Source organism: Podarcis vaucheri (genome assembly GCF_965113315.1).
Source record: "Podarcis vaucheri genome assembly, chromosome: 2".
Taxonomy (NCBI): domain Eukaryota; kingdom Metazoa; phylum Chordata; class Lepidosauria; order Squamata; family Lacertidae; genus Podarcis; species Podarcis vaucheri.
In genome coordinates, this window is record NC_138760.1 from 32046964 (window position 1) to 32063862 (window position 16899).

General features: G+C 45.2%; 1 protein-coding gene across 2 annotated transcripts; it reads left to right on the plus strand.

Moving 5' to 3' along the window:
• Positions 1–6685: 6685 nt before the first annotated feature.
• RPL38 (ribosomal protein L38) lies at positions 6686–13249 on the plus strand. 2 transcript variants are annotated; one of them, XM_082212951.1, is made up of 5 exons: positions 6686–6796; positions 7000–7027; positions 8195–8255; positions 11984–12106; positions 13171–13249. In XM_082212951.1, the coding sequence occupies exons 2-5, from the start codon at positions 7025–7027 to the stop codon at positions 13194–13196; spliced, it is 213 nt and encodes a 70-aa protein (XP_082069077.1). In that variant the 5' UTR covers positions 6686–6796; positions 7000–7024; the 3' UTR covers positions 13197–13249. The 2 variants fall into 2 exon arrangements, with proteins under 2 accessions (XP_082069077.1, XP_082069078.1); XM_082212952.1 differs by having other exon boundaries at positions 6753–6852.
• Positions 13250–16899: the final 3650 nt, after the last annotated feature.

The window sequence follows — 16899 nt, forward strand, 5'->3', positions numbered from 1 at the left end:
TATCTATCTCGTCTTCCATGCCCTTTTTGACCTGTCAGGCTACAGCATACTTTCAACATTTCTCCAATGAAAATAGGGACGTCCTATCCCATCATCATACCCCACCCATTTGACTGGGTTGCCCCAGTCACTCTGGATGGCTTCCAAGATATACAAAAACATAGCAAAGCATTAAACAACTTCCCTATACAGGGCTGCCTTCAGATGTCTTCTAAAGGTTGTATCTCCTTATCTCCTTGGCTGATCTCCTTGGCTCGGTGGTTGCATAACTCCATACCCTCCAAAATTTCTCCAATGAAAATAGGGACGTCCTAAGGGAAGTGGGACATTCAAGGATCAAATCCAAAACCGGGACGGCTTCTGTACATCCAGGACTGTCCATGGAAAACAGGGACACTTGGGTGGGTCTGCTGCAGCTCATGGCATGAAACTACGGTGGATAAAAACAGAATGACTAATGGAGAATGGAAGGGGCCCAAAAGGAACTTTGTACCCCCTGATAAATTCCCTCTGAAATCTCATGTGATGACTGGTGAACCTTTTCATACCCCTCAACCGTCCCGATTTAAGCTGCGTCAATAGATTCCCCAGAATAGCGGGTGGTAGGGGGAAAGGGAAGGTTGCTCCATCGGGCAAAGACAAATGCTTGTGCTAATGCAGCAATCCCCTCAGCTATGGTTGCCATCCATCCGGATTTTCCTGGACATGTCCTCTTTTTCAGAGGTAAAATCACCATCGGGGCAGATTTTTAAAATTTTGCAAAATGCCCGGGTTTATTATTACTTTGTACCATTGTTTATGACACCCGTAGCCAGCGGAGTGAGTGACACAGAGTGAGTGACTGGGGCGACCTTCCCGGGGCCACTCTAGGACTCATGCCTTCTCCAGCAGTGGTGAGGCCTCATGTGTCCTTCCAAGGGCCACTCCAGGGCTTGCGCTGTCCCCAGCGGCCACCAAGCCTGGTGTAGACTTCCCAGGGCCACTCTAGGCTTTAGGTCCTCTTTTTTACTCTTCAAAATATGGCAACCCTGCCTTAAAAAGGTAAAGGGACCCCTGAGCATTAGGTCCAGTCGTGGCCGACTCTGAGGTTTTGGCACTCATCTCGCTTTATTGGCCAAGGGAGCTGGCGTACAGCTTCTGGGTCATGTGGCCAGCATGACTAAGCCACTTCTGGCAAACCACAGCAGTGCACGGAAACGCTGTTTACCTTCCCACCAGAGCGGTACCTATTTATCTACTTGCACTTTGACGTGCTTTCGAACTGCTAGGTTGGCAAGAGCAGGGACTGAGCAACAAGAGCTCACCCCATCGCGGAGATTCGAACCGCCAGCCTGATCGGCAAGCCCAAGAGGCGCAGTGGTTTAACCCACAGCGCCACCTGCGTCCCTGACCCTACCTTAGTGCTACTTTTAATTGCACCCGAACCTAGAGAAGTTAAGCACAATGTGCATGGTTTATTTGGGGCAGACTGTTTGGGTCTCCTTGGCACAAGCAAATTCGGTTTGGTTTGAGTTCCCTGAGCCTTGCTGAGTATGGTGATGTCTGTCAGTAAACTATTCCAAAATAGCGGCTGTCATCCAATGGTCAGCTGGTGGGGGGAGGGGATGACTTCTCCCTGGCTCTGAATGGTCTCTCTGCTGCCTCCTCCTCAGCCTGGAGCCACCACTTCAAAATAGTCCTTTATGCTGACATGTAAGCCCCAGCAAAGCAGCGACAGCGACACTAATGCAATCCCTCCCTCTTTTTTTAAATTTAAAGGGACTGCTCTGTCAGTAACTTGTTATGGATTTTGCGCAGGTCGCTGTGATTTATGGTCTTTAATTTTCTCCGGCACTTGCTCTTCTTCCTGCCTTCCCCCTCCAGCATGTCAGATGCTTATCTCCCCTTCTCTCTCTCTCTCTCTCTCTCTCTTTTTTTAATTTGAAACATTCATCTGGCGATTGCCATGATTGGAGAGTTTGCAATACTGAATGCATTAATGGCCTGACAGCTCTATCGATTTCCTCTCTCCCGCCGCAGAATGCGAGATATATACAAGCCGATAGGCTGCCCCCTTGTCCCTTACTCTCTGAAGGGCTGGTACACTTCTCTGTAGCTAATGTTCCCTTTCTCCGTCACATTTTTGATAGATTGGGAGATGCCATCTCTCTTCTAGACCGAAGATGGATGCTTCCCTGCTCCAAAATCATTTCCCTAGATGCGCGGAAATGTCCTCATTTCCTTTCTTACGGCAGATATGGCATGGGTGGTTCGGAGCTTTGGAGTCTTGGGAGACAAGAGATATCTTTGCTGTCCCCTGTTCAGAACTTGGTGGAACAGTTCCCATTTAGATCCCATTAAGATTAGTATTTTTGAAAAGAAGATTAATCTCCACTTTAAAGGTTGCAAGTGATGGCGTGCCTCCTGCCTCTGATACCCTCTAGGTCAAAATTCATGTGCTCCAATTGCACAAAACAGCCGCTTCTTGCTCAGAGGTGAGGAACCTGCAGCACGTCAGACACTGTTGGACTCCAACTCCCATGATCCCTAGCCATTGGCTATACTGACTGAGGCTGATGGGAGTTGGAGTCCAACAACATCTGGAGGGCCACAGGCTTTCTAGCCCACTTGTAGCTGCACTTATTTTCAGGTGGTACTTGATACCCACACAGAAACTATAATAATGCCCACGTTGGTTCCTACTGGTCCAAACAGCAGACATGGGAATCAATGAGATCAACATGTGTAGCACACAGCAAAAGTGAAAAAATGCCCAGTCACTGTTGCACAAAGCCCTTTTGAAGCTTTGCACCTCTTTTTTTTTCCCTTTCCGGGCTTCCTCCATTTCTGATTAAGCATTAGGTTGTTGAACTACTACTGAACTATTACACTGGTCTTGAAAGACCTACATTGGCTCCCAGTACATTTCTGAGCACAATTCAAAGTGTTGGTGTTGACCTTTAAAGCCCTAAACAGCCTTGGCCCAGTATAACTGAAGGAGCGTCTCCACCCCCATCGTTCTGCCCGGACACTGAGGTCCAGTGCCGAGGGCCTTCTGGTGGTTCCCTCATTGCGAGAAGCAAAGCTACAGGGAACCAGGCAGAGGGCCTTCTCGGTAGTGGCGCCCACCCTGTGGATAAACAACTACCTAACATTTAGAAGACATCTGAAGGCAGCCCTGTTCAGGGAAGTTTTTAATGTGTGACACTTTAATGTATTTTTAATCTTTGTTGGAAGCCGCCCAGAATGTCTGGGGAGGCCCAGCCAGATGGGTGGGGTACAAATAAGTTATTATAATAATTGCTCGCTTTTATGCAGCCAAAGAGCACTGCACATACATTTTACCACTCCTCCTTTGGAAGAAGCTATGCAGATTGTCATGGTTGAGATGCTGTGCAGCTGTTTATATGGGCACAGGCTGCTTTTGAGCCTGTATAATCACAGCAAAGACAGTATTTCTACATTGCTTTGCCAAGAACAGCTTTCAGGAATGACCCCAGATTTGATTTGATTTTTGGTCCCCATGATGCCAGTGGGTCCCATTCCCAGCTCCGCCCTCTCCCGTTTCCCAAGACCAATGTTATAAGAATTCTAAGGTCCAAATATAAAATAAGAGTTCATAAATGTACGAGGCAAACAATACATGTGTCTGAAATAGTACAGGAGAACAATCCTGAAGTCATCTTGACTCTCCCAGTGACCTCAAATATTTCTCTGCAAGGAGGAAGGAAATGGGGAAGCCTCTCCCTTGTTTTTTGCTTACCTGTCTTAAGGGCATACATGTGTATGAATAGGGTGAGTCTGTGACCTGGATTGAGGAATTAATTTACCATCGCAAAAGAATGGCCAGGCTGCCCAGGTAATGCAATCAGTGACCATTATCAAGTATCCTGGCAGACAGGATTTCTGCTGGAGACCGCTTCTTTCTGTGATGTATGTATGATGTTGGGGGGGGGGGTTGAGCTACAGGGTGGGCAATTTCAAAAGTCTATATAAGAGCTTGTACACCATTGTTCTGGGTTCCTCTCCTCCCTCTGTGGCAGTGAGCACCCTGTTGCAACAGTTAATAAAGATCAGGCCTACCATCTGCCTTGCTTCTCAATATTCTCTGCTTGGCCTCTGTTATTTTCTCCTTCCAATAAGGCACCTACTTAAGGACTTTATATGGGCTCTTGGATACCCCATAAGGGAAAAGGAGCTGTTTTTTCTTATAACAGTTTCTTATAACACCATCTACACTGCAGTCCAGTAGAAACTCTGGTGGTTGGACCACAGATAGGATTGTGTGTTGGTTTGTGTATGTTGGATCCTGAGTTCTAGCAGTTCCTGCTTCTCCTGTTGCAATAAATTGGAACCATTTTCTCTTTCAAGCAGATAATTGTTTGTACCAGTGAACCTACTGAGACCGTATCATAGCCAGAGAGTTGCCAAGGAAGGACTGTCTAACACCAACGTTATGTCTATGGTTGCGTACACATAAGCAGTCTGAAACGTAAGGTCATTTCCTCCCTGCTGCAAACATCCAAGTCACATTCTCAAGAAGTTACGGTGTGCCTACAGATGGTGACTAATGTCACATGTAAAGGTAAAGGTAAAGGGACCCCTGACCATTAGGTCCAGTCGTGGCCGACTCTGGGGTTGCAGTGCTCATCTCACTTTATTGGCCGAGGGAGCCGGCGTACAGCTTCCGGGTCATGTCGCCACCATGACTAAGCCGCTTCTGGCGAACCAAAGCAGCGCACGGAAATGCCGTTTACCTTCCCGCTGGAGCAGTACCTATTTATCTACTTGCACTTTGACATGCTTTCGAACTGCTAGGTTGGCAGGAGCAGGGACCGAGCAACGGGAGCTCACCCCATTGCAGGGATTCAAACCGCCAACCTTCTGATCAGCAAGTCCTAGGCTCTGTGGTTTAACCCACAGCGCCACCCGCATCCCATAATGTCACACATACCTGGCTTCAAACACCGGTAGTGGGAGTGCACAGGAGCCAGAGTAAGCTGTCATGTATATGTAGCATATGTCTCTCAGTGTCTTTTGCAAATGATTTTACAGTGCACTAGCTCAAGTTCAATGAGGCTTACCCCTGCATAATAGGTTTGCGGCTTTCATTCCATAAAACACCAGCTATGCCCCAGTCCATTTGTGGACACAGAATGTTCCTGATACGTAATGAGAGAGAGGGCCATAGCTGCGCTCTGCATGCAAGAAGTCGCACATTAAATTCCTGGCATCTCCGGATAGGGAGAGATGCTAGGGATTCCTGACAGAGAGCCACTGCCCTGCCAGTGTTTACAAAATTGAAGTGGGTGACTTAAGCATCTGACAAGGTACAAGGCAACTTCTTATGTTCCTAATAGGCAACTAACAGAATGAACCGTTTTCTGTGCAGACAGGGTGAATTACTCTACAGGTATGATTACGGTACTTTCACTGCTGGGTGTGTTTGTTTGCTTTTTAATTTTCCCAGTTTATTTAAAAATTGTAATCGAACTGCCCTCTTGTGCCTTGCTTGTGTTATTACATACACTTCTAAAATGGAATAGGGCTACACATCAGTTGCACTCCTCTTTCTGCTCTGCTGCATAAATGAAGTACCCCATCACCACCACAATCTCCACCTGGGTCCCTGCTGTACTGTCTGGATGCAACTTTTTGGGGTGTCCCATTAACTGTTAAGAATGGATTTCTGTTTAATCTTGAAACGCTGATATTTAATATTCTATATTATTTTAATGAATGTTGAATGCTATTTTATTTGTATATTGTACTATGCATATTGTCTGATTTATATGATGTTAGCTGCTCTGAGCCTGACTTTGGCCGGGGAGGGCGGGATACAAATAAAAGTTATTATTATCATTATGGGTCACTCGAAACACAGCTATTGTTGAGAGCTAAGGTGTTGTAGTGGCTAGTGTGATGGGCCATGGGTTCAAATCCTCCCTGGATGATTATGGTTTTGGCTTTGGCTCTTTCAGCACAACCTGCTTTACAGGCTTATGAGTACTGAAGGGAGAGAGGACGACAGACCATGCATATTGCCCTAAATAAGTTTTCCCAATGATTAGGACCTATTTAAGGGAAAGCTGGCATGATTTCTTAGTTAAAGCTATGTACACATTACCGGCTTAAAATGCATCTAGGTTGTTCTTACTCTCAATTTGGACCAAAAAGCGGGCTTGAAGGTAAAATACATTAAAAACACGAAGGATTTGACAAGGAACAAGAAGAAACAACAGGATAGGTGCGGATTGTGGCTAATGTCGTGTGCACACTGGAGGTTGAGCAAACAGGTGTGTGTGCATAGCCTTAAAATGTGAACTGGCAAGTTCCTGGTTCCAGCATCACCCCAACCACGCAGGTCACGGGTGGGGAACCTCTGGCCCTCCAGATGTTGCTAGACCCCAAACAGCTGGAGCTCATGGGGGCTCACTTTGGATGCCTCCCCCTCTGCTCGACTAATTGGGTGGAGAAAAGCTAATTGTTTGGGATGCAGAGGGCTGCCAAACAGCGCCCTAAGAGCTGCCCTGCTGCTGTGAAATAAGCGGCAGATAACCAAACACCCCATCAATCCGAAGAACCGTGGTTGCCGGTGGAATAAGATTGCTGTTGCCATTGGAATCCTCAGGACTCCCATTCTAAAAAAAACCCATCGCGGTCTGAGCCAGCTTTGCCCTCCTTTAACAATTCTGACCCTCTTCTGTTTCCGTAGCCCAGCCCACCCACCTCACGTAAGCTGGGTTCAATTACCCGGATGCGGAAGTGCTCGCTCTTTTCTTTCTCGGGTGCTGCGGCCGAGAAGTTCAGCATCTCGGTAAGAGGCGTTTGAGATCCGGCGCCATCCGCGGTAAAGCTAGATTTGGGGAGCCGGTAAGAGGGTGGTGATGGGGCGCGGGGGTCTTGAGGGCCTGGCGGCGGGGGAATTGGGGGAGGGCCTAGCAGAGATCCGGCGGCCAAGACTGTTTAGCGCGCAGCGTCCGAGTAGCCTCTTCTGCCATTTTGATTTCTTTCTTGCAGGTAACCCTCGCCAGAAGCCGTCGCCATGGTGAGTGAAGCGGGAGAAGCGTCTCTCTCCTCCCCCCCCCCGTCTATTTCTTCCCTCACGATTCGGGCGGAGGTCTTAGAAGTATCGCGAGTTAAGGGGAAGGCAGCCGGTTGTAGAGAGACTTCTCTGTTTAATAGGGTTGGGGGGACACGTGTGTTTTGCAGCAAGCATGACTATCATTCATACGGAAGAGGGGACACAGTATGCGTGTCCCGGTAGCTGGGACATGTTTGCTGTTGCCCTTTTTAAATAATAATAATTAATACAGTAATTTGTTATTTATACCCAGGCCATCTGGCTGCTCTGGGCGGCTTCCAACAAAATATTAAAAATACATTAAAACATCAGTCACTAAAAACTTCCCTAAACATTGTTGTTGTTTAGTTGTGTCTGACTCTTCGTGACCCCATGGACCAGAGCACGCCAGGCACTCCTGTCTTCCACTGTCTCCCGCAGTTTGGTCAGACTCATGCTGGTAGCTTCGAGAACACTGTCCAACCATCTCGTCCTCTGTCGCCCCCTTCTCCTTGTGCCCTCCATCTTTCCCAGCATCAGGGTCTTTTCCAGGGAGTCTTCTCTTCTCATGAGGTGGCCAAAGTATTGGAGCCTCAGCTTCACGATCTGTCCTTCCAGTGAGCACTCAGGGCTGATTTCCCTAAGAATGGATAGGTTTGATCTTCTTGCAGTCCATGGGACTCTCAAGAGTCTCCTCCAGCACCATAATTCAAAAGCATCAATTCTTCGGCGATCAGCCTTTATGGTCCAGCACTCACTTCCATTCTCTAAACATAGAGCCTGGCCTTTAGATAGTGTCCTCTTCAAAGGGCTTTGGAGCCCTTTTGAATGAAACCAAGAGTGCCTCTAGCCCAGCTTCTTATTCCTAGCAGTGGCCAGCCAGGTGCCCATCTGAAGATGTCTTTTTAGGGAGCCTTACTCCTCCCCAGTTCTTCTGCAGGCTTGAAATCGGGAAGGCTCTTGAAAAGAAAACAATTTGTGTTTGCAGTTCCTCAATTTCTGCACGCTTGCAAGCTATTGTTGGTATTTGTTCGAGATGGGTTTAAGTGCCAAAGGAAAAGGTGTCTAGGCTGCAGAACTAAGAATTGAAGATACCGTATATTTGTGCAAGGCATCCAGCTCATATTTAACATTGTATTTACTTAATTACAGCCTCGCAAAATCGAAGAGATCAAAGATTTTCTATTGACAGCCAGAAGGAAGGATGCAAAATGTAAGTAGCTGTTTATGACTTAACTGTTTTGTCCCTATTTCTTGATCTTTTCCTGGAGGGTTTTCCTGTCTAGATTCCTTCTTTATTTTGGCTGGTGCTAAAAATGTAGCACAAATTACTTGGAGTTGCCAGTGTGGTGTAGTGGTTAAGAGTGGTGGACTCGTAATCTGGGAAACCGGGTTCGCGTCTCCGCTCCTCCACATGCAGCTGCTGGGTGACCTTGGGCCAGTCACACTTCTTTGAGGTCTCTCGGCCCCACTCACCTCACAGAGTGTTTGTTGTGGGGGAGGAAGGGAAAGGAGAATGTTAGCCGCTTTGAGACTCCTGAAGGGGAGTGAAAGGCGGGATATCAAATCCAAACTCTTCTTCTTCTTCTTCTTCTTCTTCTTCTTCTTATGAAGTGGCAGCACTGCGCATTCTGCCCTTTATGTCCTACCATTTCCAAGTCTTGGGCAAAGATACTGTTCTTGCCCAAGACTTGGAAATGGTACAGAGGATTAAAGATTAAAGTTACTAGCCTGCAAGAAATAGTGCTATCTTGTTGGACTAGTAGAAAAGGGAGTCTCCCACCCCTTTCTATGTTTGGCATGGAGAAGGAAGGTTCTCTCCACTGGCAGCTGTTTGGTTTTTATGCCAAGCATAGCGGAGGGTTGCAATACATAATAATAATAATATAATAATAATAGCATACTGACCTATATCCATAGGTCTCAGGGTGTTTCACAGGATAAAATTACAACATAAAAGCAAAATACATAATCAAAAGTGAAACACAAACAGCCCAATAACCCCCCCAACACATTTTAAAAGGGGGATTGGATGACAATCAACCAAAGGCCTGGTTAAAGAGGAGCATTTTTGCCTGGTGCCTAAAGGTGCATAATGAAGGCACCAGGTGAACCTCCCTGGGGGGAGCATTCCACAAGACTTCTCCAAGTCCACCATCCTGCTCATATCCATCACTAGAAAAGGACTTTAAAATGCAAGGGTCATCTAAACCCTGCAGCTAATATACCTAGAATTTCCCAGTATGGGTGTACCACATATACAAAGATAAAAAAAAGGATATAGGGAGCATCCCAGCAGCAGGCTGGCTTGCCAGCTGCGCTACAGCTTGCCAGAAGAGGTGATATCTGCATGGTACAAACACACCAAGTCTGGTGCTGCAACTGGTGCATTTGCAACTTGTCCTCTTCCAGTAAGCTGCACTGCAAACCAAAATACAGTGGTACCTCAGGTTAAGAACTTAATTCGTTCTGGAGGTCTGTTCTTAACCTGAAACTGTTCTTAACCTGAGGTACCACTTTAATGGGGCCTCCCACGCTGCCGCCAAGCGATTTCTGTTCTCATCCTGAAGCAAAGTTCTTAATCCGAGGTACTATTTCAGGGTTAGCGGAGTCTGTAACCTGAAGCGTCTGTGACCCGAGGTACCACTGTACCAGACAGACTCATAATATCACTATGTGCAATGATGAGGGTGGGAGAAAAGTAACATAAATCTGACCAAGTCAAACATTGTAATCTATTGTCATGTCATGTCATGTCGTGAATGCGCTTTCTGGATAGAATAATTCAAGTTCTAATTCAATACCTAAAATAGAGCATAACTTTGAACTTTTTAAAATGTAAAATGATTGGTAATATGAATGAGGGCGTATCTGTTCCATAAAAGCAAATTGTTTTGACATGGCTCCCCTAACTCCCCAGACTTGGAGGTGTTAGCAGGATTTGGGTTATGGTGGATTCGAGGTGCACAGTTCTTTTGAAGTAGAGAAACCAAGGTGTTTTTAAACAACAAACTTTTCTATAACATCATAATTGTAACATTTTTGCATTTTAAAAAATCCCAGTGATATTTGTGGTGAAGGCAATGGTAGTTGAAGTGTCTTTATACTAGCAATATTTTGAGTTTCTTAAAACAAACTCTTAAAAACAGCTTACAATATAAATTGTTTTTATTTTACCCATTCGTACCCATGAATGATTACAGTCTGGATTAACTGCTACATGACTAACTGAAGCAAGGGAAGTTAAATTCCAAGTTGTTAATGCACATAGGAAAAAAGTTTTTCTTCTCTAATAATCCTAGAACATCCAACGAGGCTGAACATTTGAAGATTCAGGACAGGCAAACAAAAATACTTCTTCACACAGAGCATAGTTAAACTATGGAATTTGATAGTGATGGCCACCAACTTTGATGGCCTCAAAAGAAATTGGACAAATTTGTGGAGGTTTATCAATGGCAACTAGCCATGATTGCTGTAGCCTTTCTCCCCTGTTGGAGGCAGTATGCCTCTGAATACCAGTTGCTCTGAATCACAAGTAGGGAAATGCTATTGTCCCCAGGTTCTTCTTGAGGGCCTCCCGTAGGCTTCTGGTTGGCATTGTAAGATCAGGATGCTGGAGTAGATGGGCTATTCGCCTGATTCAGCAGACACTTCTATTGTTATGCTAGCTAGTTTATCCAAACTAGAGCCTTTAACCTGTGAAGTTTTCTCAGTAGTAGATAATTGAAGTTCTAAATTATTGTAGCTATTATGGATTCTCTGTATTTCTCCTAATGCTGGCTCTGAAATCATGTGGCCTGATAATATATATAGTTTGCGCAGAACTGAGTTTTTAACTGTTCATCTTGCGTAAAAAAAATCAGGAGTAATGTATGCAAAAGTGTTCCATTCTGATGGCATAGCACATTGCTTTGTATTCTGTTAAACTAATGCTTAGTAGTTCTTTGCTAAATAGCATCAAAAAGACTTTCATGTCAAGCTTAAAGAACAACACAATTTTCTAAAGTGTGTGTAACCTCTGGTTTTAAAAGCAGCACTTAACAATTACTTGAATTGCAAGCAAAGCAAGAAGGTTGTACAAGTGCCTAATTAACTATGAATGTGCTTCAGTTTTCACACTTCTGAAATTAATGTAAATTGGATTTTTCGCTGTTCAGGTGGGCTTTATATATGGCATGGAATTGAAAATAACCCCTCTGGTGTCAGTGCATAAGAGTCAGGTAGATAGATATCATTGCTTGTGAAAGATATGTGAGAATTATAAGCAGTTTATGCTTTTGGAAGTTTAATGAAACTTGACACCCTAGCCAATTTGCAAGATAGTTTTAGTTAGTATCTTTTGAAGTGATGCATTCAAACCCATACAACTTTATGTACCCAAAGAGCCGCTCAGGACACCGAAATCTGATTATAAATGTTCCATGAAGATCATTTCTAGAAAGAAACCTAAATTCACATTATGTCCAACTATGCACCTTTATACAATTACTCACACTGGTCTTGCTACCTACTTCTTTGTAATAGATTTGGAGAGCAGAAATAACAAAGCAAAGCTGCATAAGTCTGTAAACATTAATAATTATTATCATTAAGTCGAAACTTAATGGATCAAATAATAGCACCAGTCTGGAATTTGGTTAGCTTTTGTGTATTTTTTATGTATGTGTCTTTTTAGAAAAGCTTTTCCCTCATAAACAAGTTCGTTTCAATATTAATATAGTGAGGGGCATTGTCGTGGCGGGAGACTACATGCATAGGAACAAAATAAATGGCAAAATGGCACTGATGGCACTTGCTTGTACTCATTATGGGATAAAGCAGGATTTAATCAAATTGTTTGTCTTTAAAGGAGAGTGTATCGTACTAGTCTGATTCTGGACAGCCTATTGCTTAATATATTGAGGGTATGTTGCTAACTTCACTGATATTACATTGTAGCCGTCAAGATCAAGAAGAACAAAGATAACGTGAAGTTCAAGGTCCGTTGCAGCCGGTATCTGTATACGCTGGTCATCACAGACAAGGAAAAGGCTGAAAAACTGAAGCAGTCTCTTCCACCAGGTAATTGAACCATGCAGGAGATTGTTAGTCATGGGAGAAGACTTGGGTGGTGGCAGAGTAGCATCTGGTGCTTCCTGATAGTAACAGAAGGTGGTGGGTATTCTCATGTGTATTATATAAGCAGATTCCCCCTTTGAAAGCAACCATGTATGTGATGGTATCCTGTAAAGCAGGGGTCAGGAACCTTTTCTGACCAGCAAGATAGAGATCTCCAACCCTGATGGGACAAATCTAACAGAATAGGGCTGCCCACCTGTTAGTCACTATGATGTCAGGTGATGCTGTGCTTTGAAGTCCCAATAGTCAGAACTTCAAAACGCAGCATGGGGCCTGGTCCAGCTCAGCCCCTCCCTGTCTCAAGAACCCTGTTTTGTAGTGTTATGGGTACCACCAATGTGAAACCCAGTGGAGGCACTTGCACCCATTTGGAAAATTCTGGTACAGCTAGGTAAAGTAACATATTCAAACCGCTTTCCCCCTAGCCTGGTGTGAGAGGAGGATTGAATCATTACTAATTCTGTTTCAGTTGTGCCCTGAATAGCTACGCTTTGTGGTTAACAAATCCACACTTTTCTTTGTGCCGCATTCTTGTACATGTAAAAACAAGCTGTAGTTTGAAGTGTTTGATAGACACGGATTCAAGAGTTGCATCAATTGGGGGCAGGAATTCAAAGTACAGAAAAGGGAACACCATTCCCTCAGTCGTGCATTCAGCAGGAAGTGTTGGCCTAATAAGGTTGGCTTTTAAAGACTTGTCTAAATGTCACTGGCTTACAAGGAAAACTACTGGACAGAGTAAAGACACTTTGGATATTCAGTGACATTTCATACTAAGCCACAGTAGCAGTTCACGAATGAAAAGCCCTGTGAATGTTCAGGTCACCTGGTTCACAAGCCTGAAAGTCATGCTTCTTTGCATGCTCAGACCTGCTAATAAGCTTCGCCAGCTTGTATCTGGGATATAGATGAAAACCTCTGAGGGTTTGCCAGCCTGATGAGCAGAAGTAATGAGATCAGAATCTGTCTCTTCAGTTTCTCAGCCTCTTTTTCTCCCTTCTCTTTAGGTTTGGCTGTGAAAGAGCTGAAATGAACCAGTCATGCTTGAAATCTTGGCCGTGGATTGTAATAAAGGACTGAACTGTTCTTTCTTCTTGGTGTCCTCTTTTTTCCAAAGGGAAGCATGGGCAGGCTACTGTTTAAGCAGCATTGTTCCTTAGAGGGGAGCAGCTACCTGTCTTCTGCAGGGACTGTGTGCTCTTCCCGAGAGAGGAGATGTTGTGATCTTCAGTCAGCTTGCTGGTCGCCTCTTCATCAATCTCAAATTGAATCCAAAAAAATAATGGGGTGCTTTCAGTAATCGCTAATAGCTATTCTGGATACCAGTAGAATATATGGCCAACAGTTTGAAGATTTAACAAGCTGATAAACTTGATGCACTGCTCTTTAACATTCCAGAGTTAAAAGATCTGCAGAAAAACACAAGAACTAGCACCCAAATTCAATATGTTTCACAAAACAGGCCCCAGGACATTTGCAGAATCTCCAGTGTGAAATCCATGAGCTTAATGGAGGAAGAGAGAATGTTCATTGCTAACTTGGGAGTTGGGTTAATTGGGACTGTTCCATGTACAATCTGACCCTGCTGCTGTCATTACAGCGACAGAGTTGAAGAAACACTCTAATGCGGTTGACATGTTTTATCAAGCATATGGAATAGAGGCATCCTATGTAGATTCTGCTGGAATAAGTAGCATGTGATCCTTGGCATCACCTACTGATTCTGATATCACACTCTATTTCAGTGGAGTCTGCTGTCTAAAGAGACTTGTGATCTACCAGGGAGGAAAACATTAAACTCTAACATGGCTCATTCTAAATGGCCAGAAAGTATAAAGTGTTACTAAGACCACACTAATAATAATATAATAATAATAATTTATTATTTATACCCCGCCCATCTGGCTGGGCCTCCCCAGCCACTCTGGGCGGCTTCCATAAAAACCAAAAATACAATAAAATATCACACGTTAAAAACTTCCCTGAACAGGGCTGCCTTAAGATGTCTCCTGAATGTCAGGTAGTTGTTTATCGCTTTGACATCTGCTGGAAGGGCGTTCCACAGGGCGGGCGCCACTACCAAGAAGGCCCTCTGCCTGGTTCCCTTCTTGCAATGAGGGAACTGCCAGAAGGCCCTCGGCGCTGGACCTCAGCGTCCGGGCAGAATGATGGGGGTGGAGACGCTCCTTCAGGTATACTGGACCGAGGCCGTTTAGGGCTTTAAAGGTCAGCACCAACACTTTGAATTGTGCTCGGAAACGTACTGGGAGCCAATGCAGGTCTTTCAAGACTGGTGTTATATGGTCTCGGCGGCCGCTCCCAGTCACCAGTCTAGCTGCCGCATTCTGGATTAGTTGTAGTTTCCGAGTCACCTTCAAAGGTAGCCCCATGTAGAGTGCATTGCAGTAGTCCAAGCGGGAGATAACCAGAGCATGCACCACTCTGGCGAGACAGTCCGCAGGCAGATAGGGTCTCAGCCTACGTACCAGATGGAGCTGGTAAACAGCTGCCCTGGACACAGATTTGACCTGTGCCTCCATGGACAGCTGTGAGTCCAAAATGACTCCCAGGCTGCGCACCTGGTCCTTCAGGGGCACAGTTACCCCATTCAGGACCAGGGAATCCTCCACACCTGCCCGCCTCCTGTCCCCCAAAAACAGTACTTCTGTCTTGTCAGGATTCAACCTCAATCTGTTAGCCGCCATCCATCCTCCAACCGCCTCCAGACACTCACACAGGACCTTCACCGCCTTCACTGGTTCTGATTTAAAAGAGAGGTAGAGCTGGGTATCATCCGCATACTGATGAACACCCAGCCCAAACCTCCTGATGATCTCTCCCAGCGGCTGCATGTAAATGTTGAAAAGCATGGGGGAGAGGACAGAACCCTGAGGCACCCCACAAGTGAGAGCCCAGGGGTCTGAACACTCATCCCCCCCCACCACTTTCTGAACACGGCCCAGGAGGAAGGAGCGGAACCACTGTATAACAGTGCCCCCAGCTCCCAGCCCCTCAAGACGGTCCAGAAGGATGCTATGGTCGATGGTATCAAACGCCGCTGAGAGATCCAGCAGAACTAGGAAACAGCTCTTACCTTTGTCCCTAGCCCGCCGGAGATCATCAACCAGTGCGACCAAGGCAGTTTCAGTCCCATGATGAGGCCTGAATCCCGACTGGAAGGGATCCAAATGGTCCGCTTCTTCCAGGCGTGCCTGGAAGGTTGATGTGGCTGGTTTTTGTTTTTTTAAAAGAGTTTTAAACGCTAATTTCATTGGCTCCAGTTCTCTTGCAAGCCCCTTTCGGGCCACATATCCGTTGCACCTGGGAACAGAGACAAAAGTAGCAGAGCAACAAGTAAATTTTACTTCTGTACAGTAGCCTAGTTTCTGCATACACTTCTACGCTCCTTTCTATTCTCCATCCAGGCAAAAATGAAGGGCATAGCATGGGGAAGATTGCATGACATCCAGAGGGCTAACGGTGACTGGTTGGTTTGTATACCTCCCCTCATCTGTAAATATCAGGGAGGTACACAACATAAAACTAAAATGGGAAAACCACAAGATACTTAGTAAAAATAAGAACAACCACAACCAAATATAACAACGCCTTTCAAATGGCATTAGATGTCAATTAGCTAAAGGCCTGTTAGAAATGTTTTTGGTTGGCACCTAAAAATATATAACGAAGGCTCCAGTGGAACCCTGGGGAGAGCATTCCACAAAACGGGAGCCACTGCAGAAAAGGCCCTGTCTCAGGCTGCCACCCTCCCAACCTCATGGAGGAGGTACAAGAAGAAGGGCCTCGGAGGATGACCTCAGTTCCCGGGCTGCTTCATATGGGAAAAGGCAGTCCTGAGCCGTTTAAGGACTTACAGGTCAAAACTCAGATGTTGCATAGTGCCAAATACAACTTGCAGTAGAGTTTTGGTTTCTGTCTCATCTGCAGCTGGGGAACAGAACAGGCCTGTTTTAAGACTGGGTTTATCCAAGAATGCCTGAGAGCTCATTTTGAAAGACCTAGTTAACCCTAGAAGTTCTTAATAGATAAGGACATCTGTGCTCCAGAGCATGTAAAAAAAAACATTTCCAGCAACTCTCCGGATGTGCAATTTGATGCCAGATCTCTGTTTACCAGGTGTGTGTTCTGAGTCATTGCTGGTGGGGAACCCTATTCACTCCAGGAGATACATTTCCTCATGGGTAATGGGGGGGGGGCTGCATGCCAGGGGCAAAATGCTTTGGTCAGACTATACCATGCTTCATCCATGCAAGCAAGATGCCTCAGCACAGTTTAAAGACTCGCTCCAGCAAGGTAAAATCTCTAGAAAGCAAAAAGGAGGGTGAGTGATGGGTATGGCAGGGGCAGGGAAGCGTTCTCAGCCAAGGAAAAAAAAAATGAGAAGTAATTGGGCAGTTTATAAAGATCTATTGGAAGAAAAAGAAAACAACACTAAAAATTTTTTTGAAGAAATTAGGACACATCTGACTGACTGGTTGCAGTATTTTCAGCTAAATGAAACATTTCGAAAGGATAAACAGGGAACTCTCAAGATTAGAAAAAGACAATACAAATAAAACACTCGTATGTATAAACTTCTTGACTGGGAGGTCAAGGAGGAAGAAGTGAAATCTTATGGTGCAATGGACTAGAGCAGTGTTTCCCAACCACTGTTCCGCGGCACACTAGTGTGCCGCGAGATGTTGCCTGGTGTGCCGTGGGAAAAATTTAAAAAT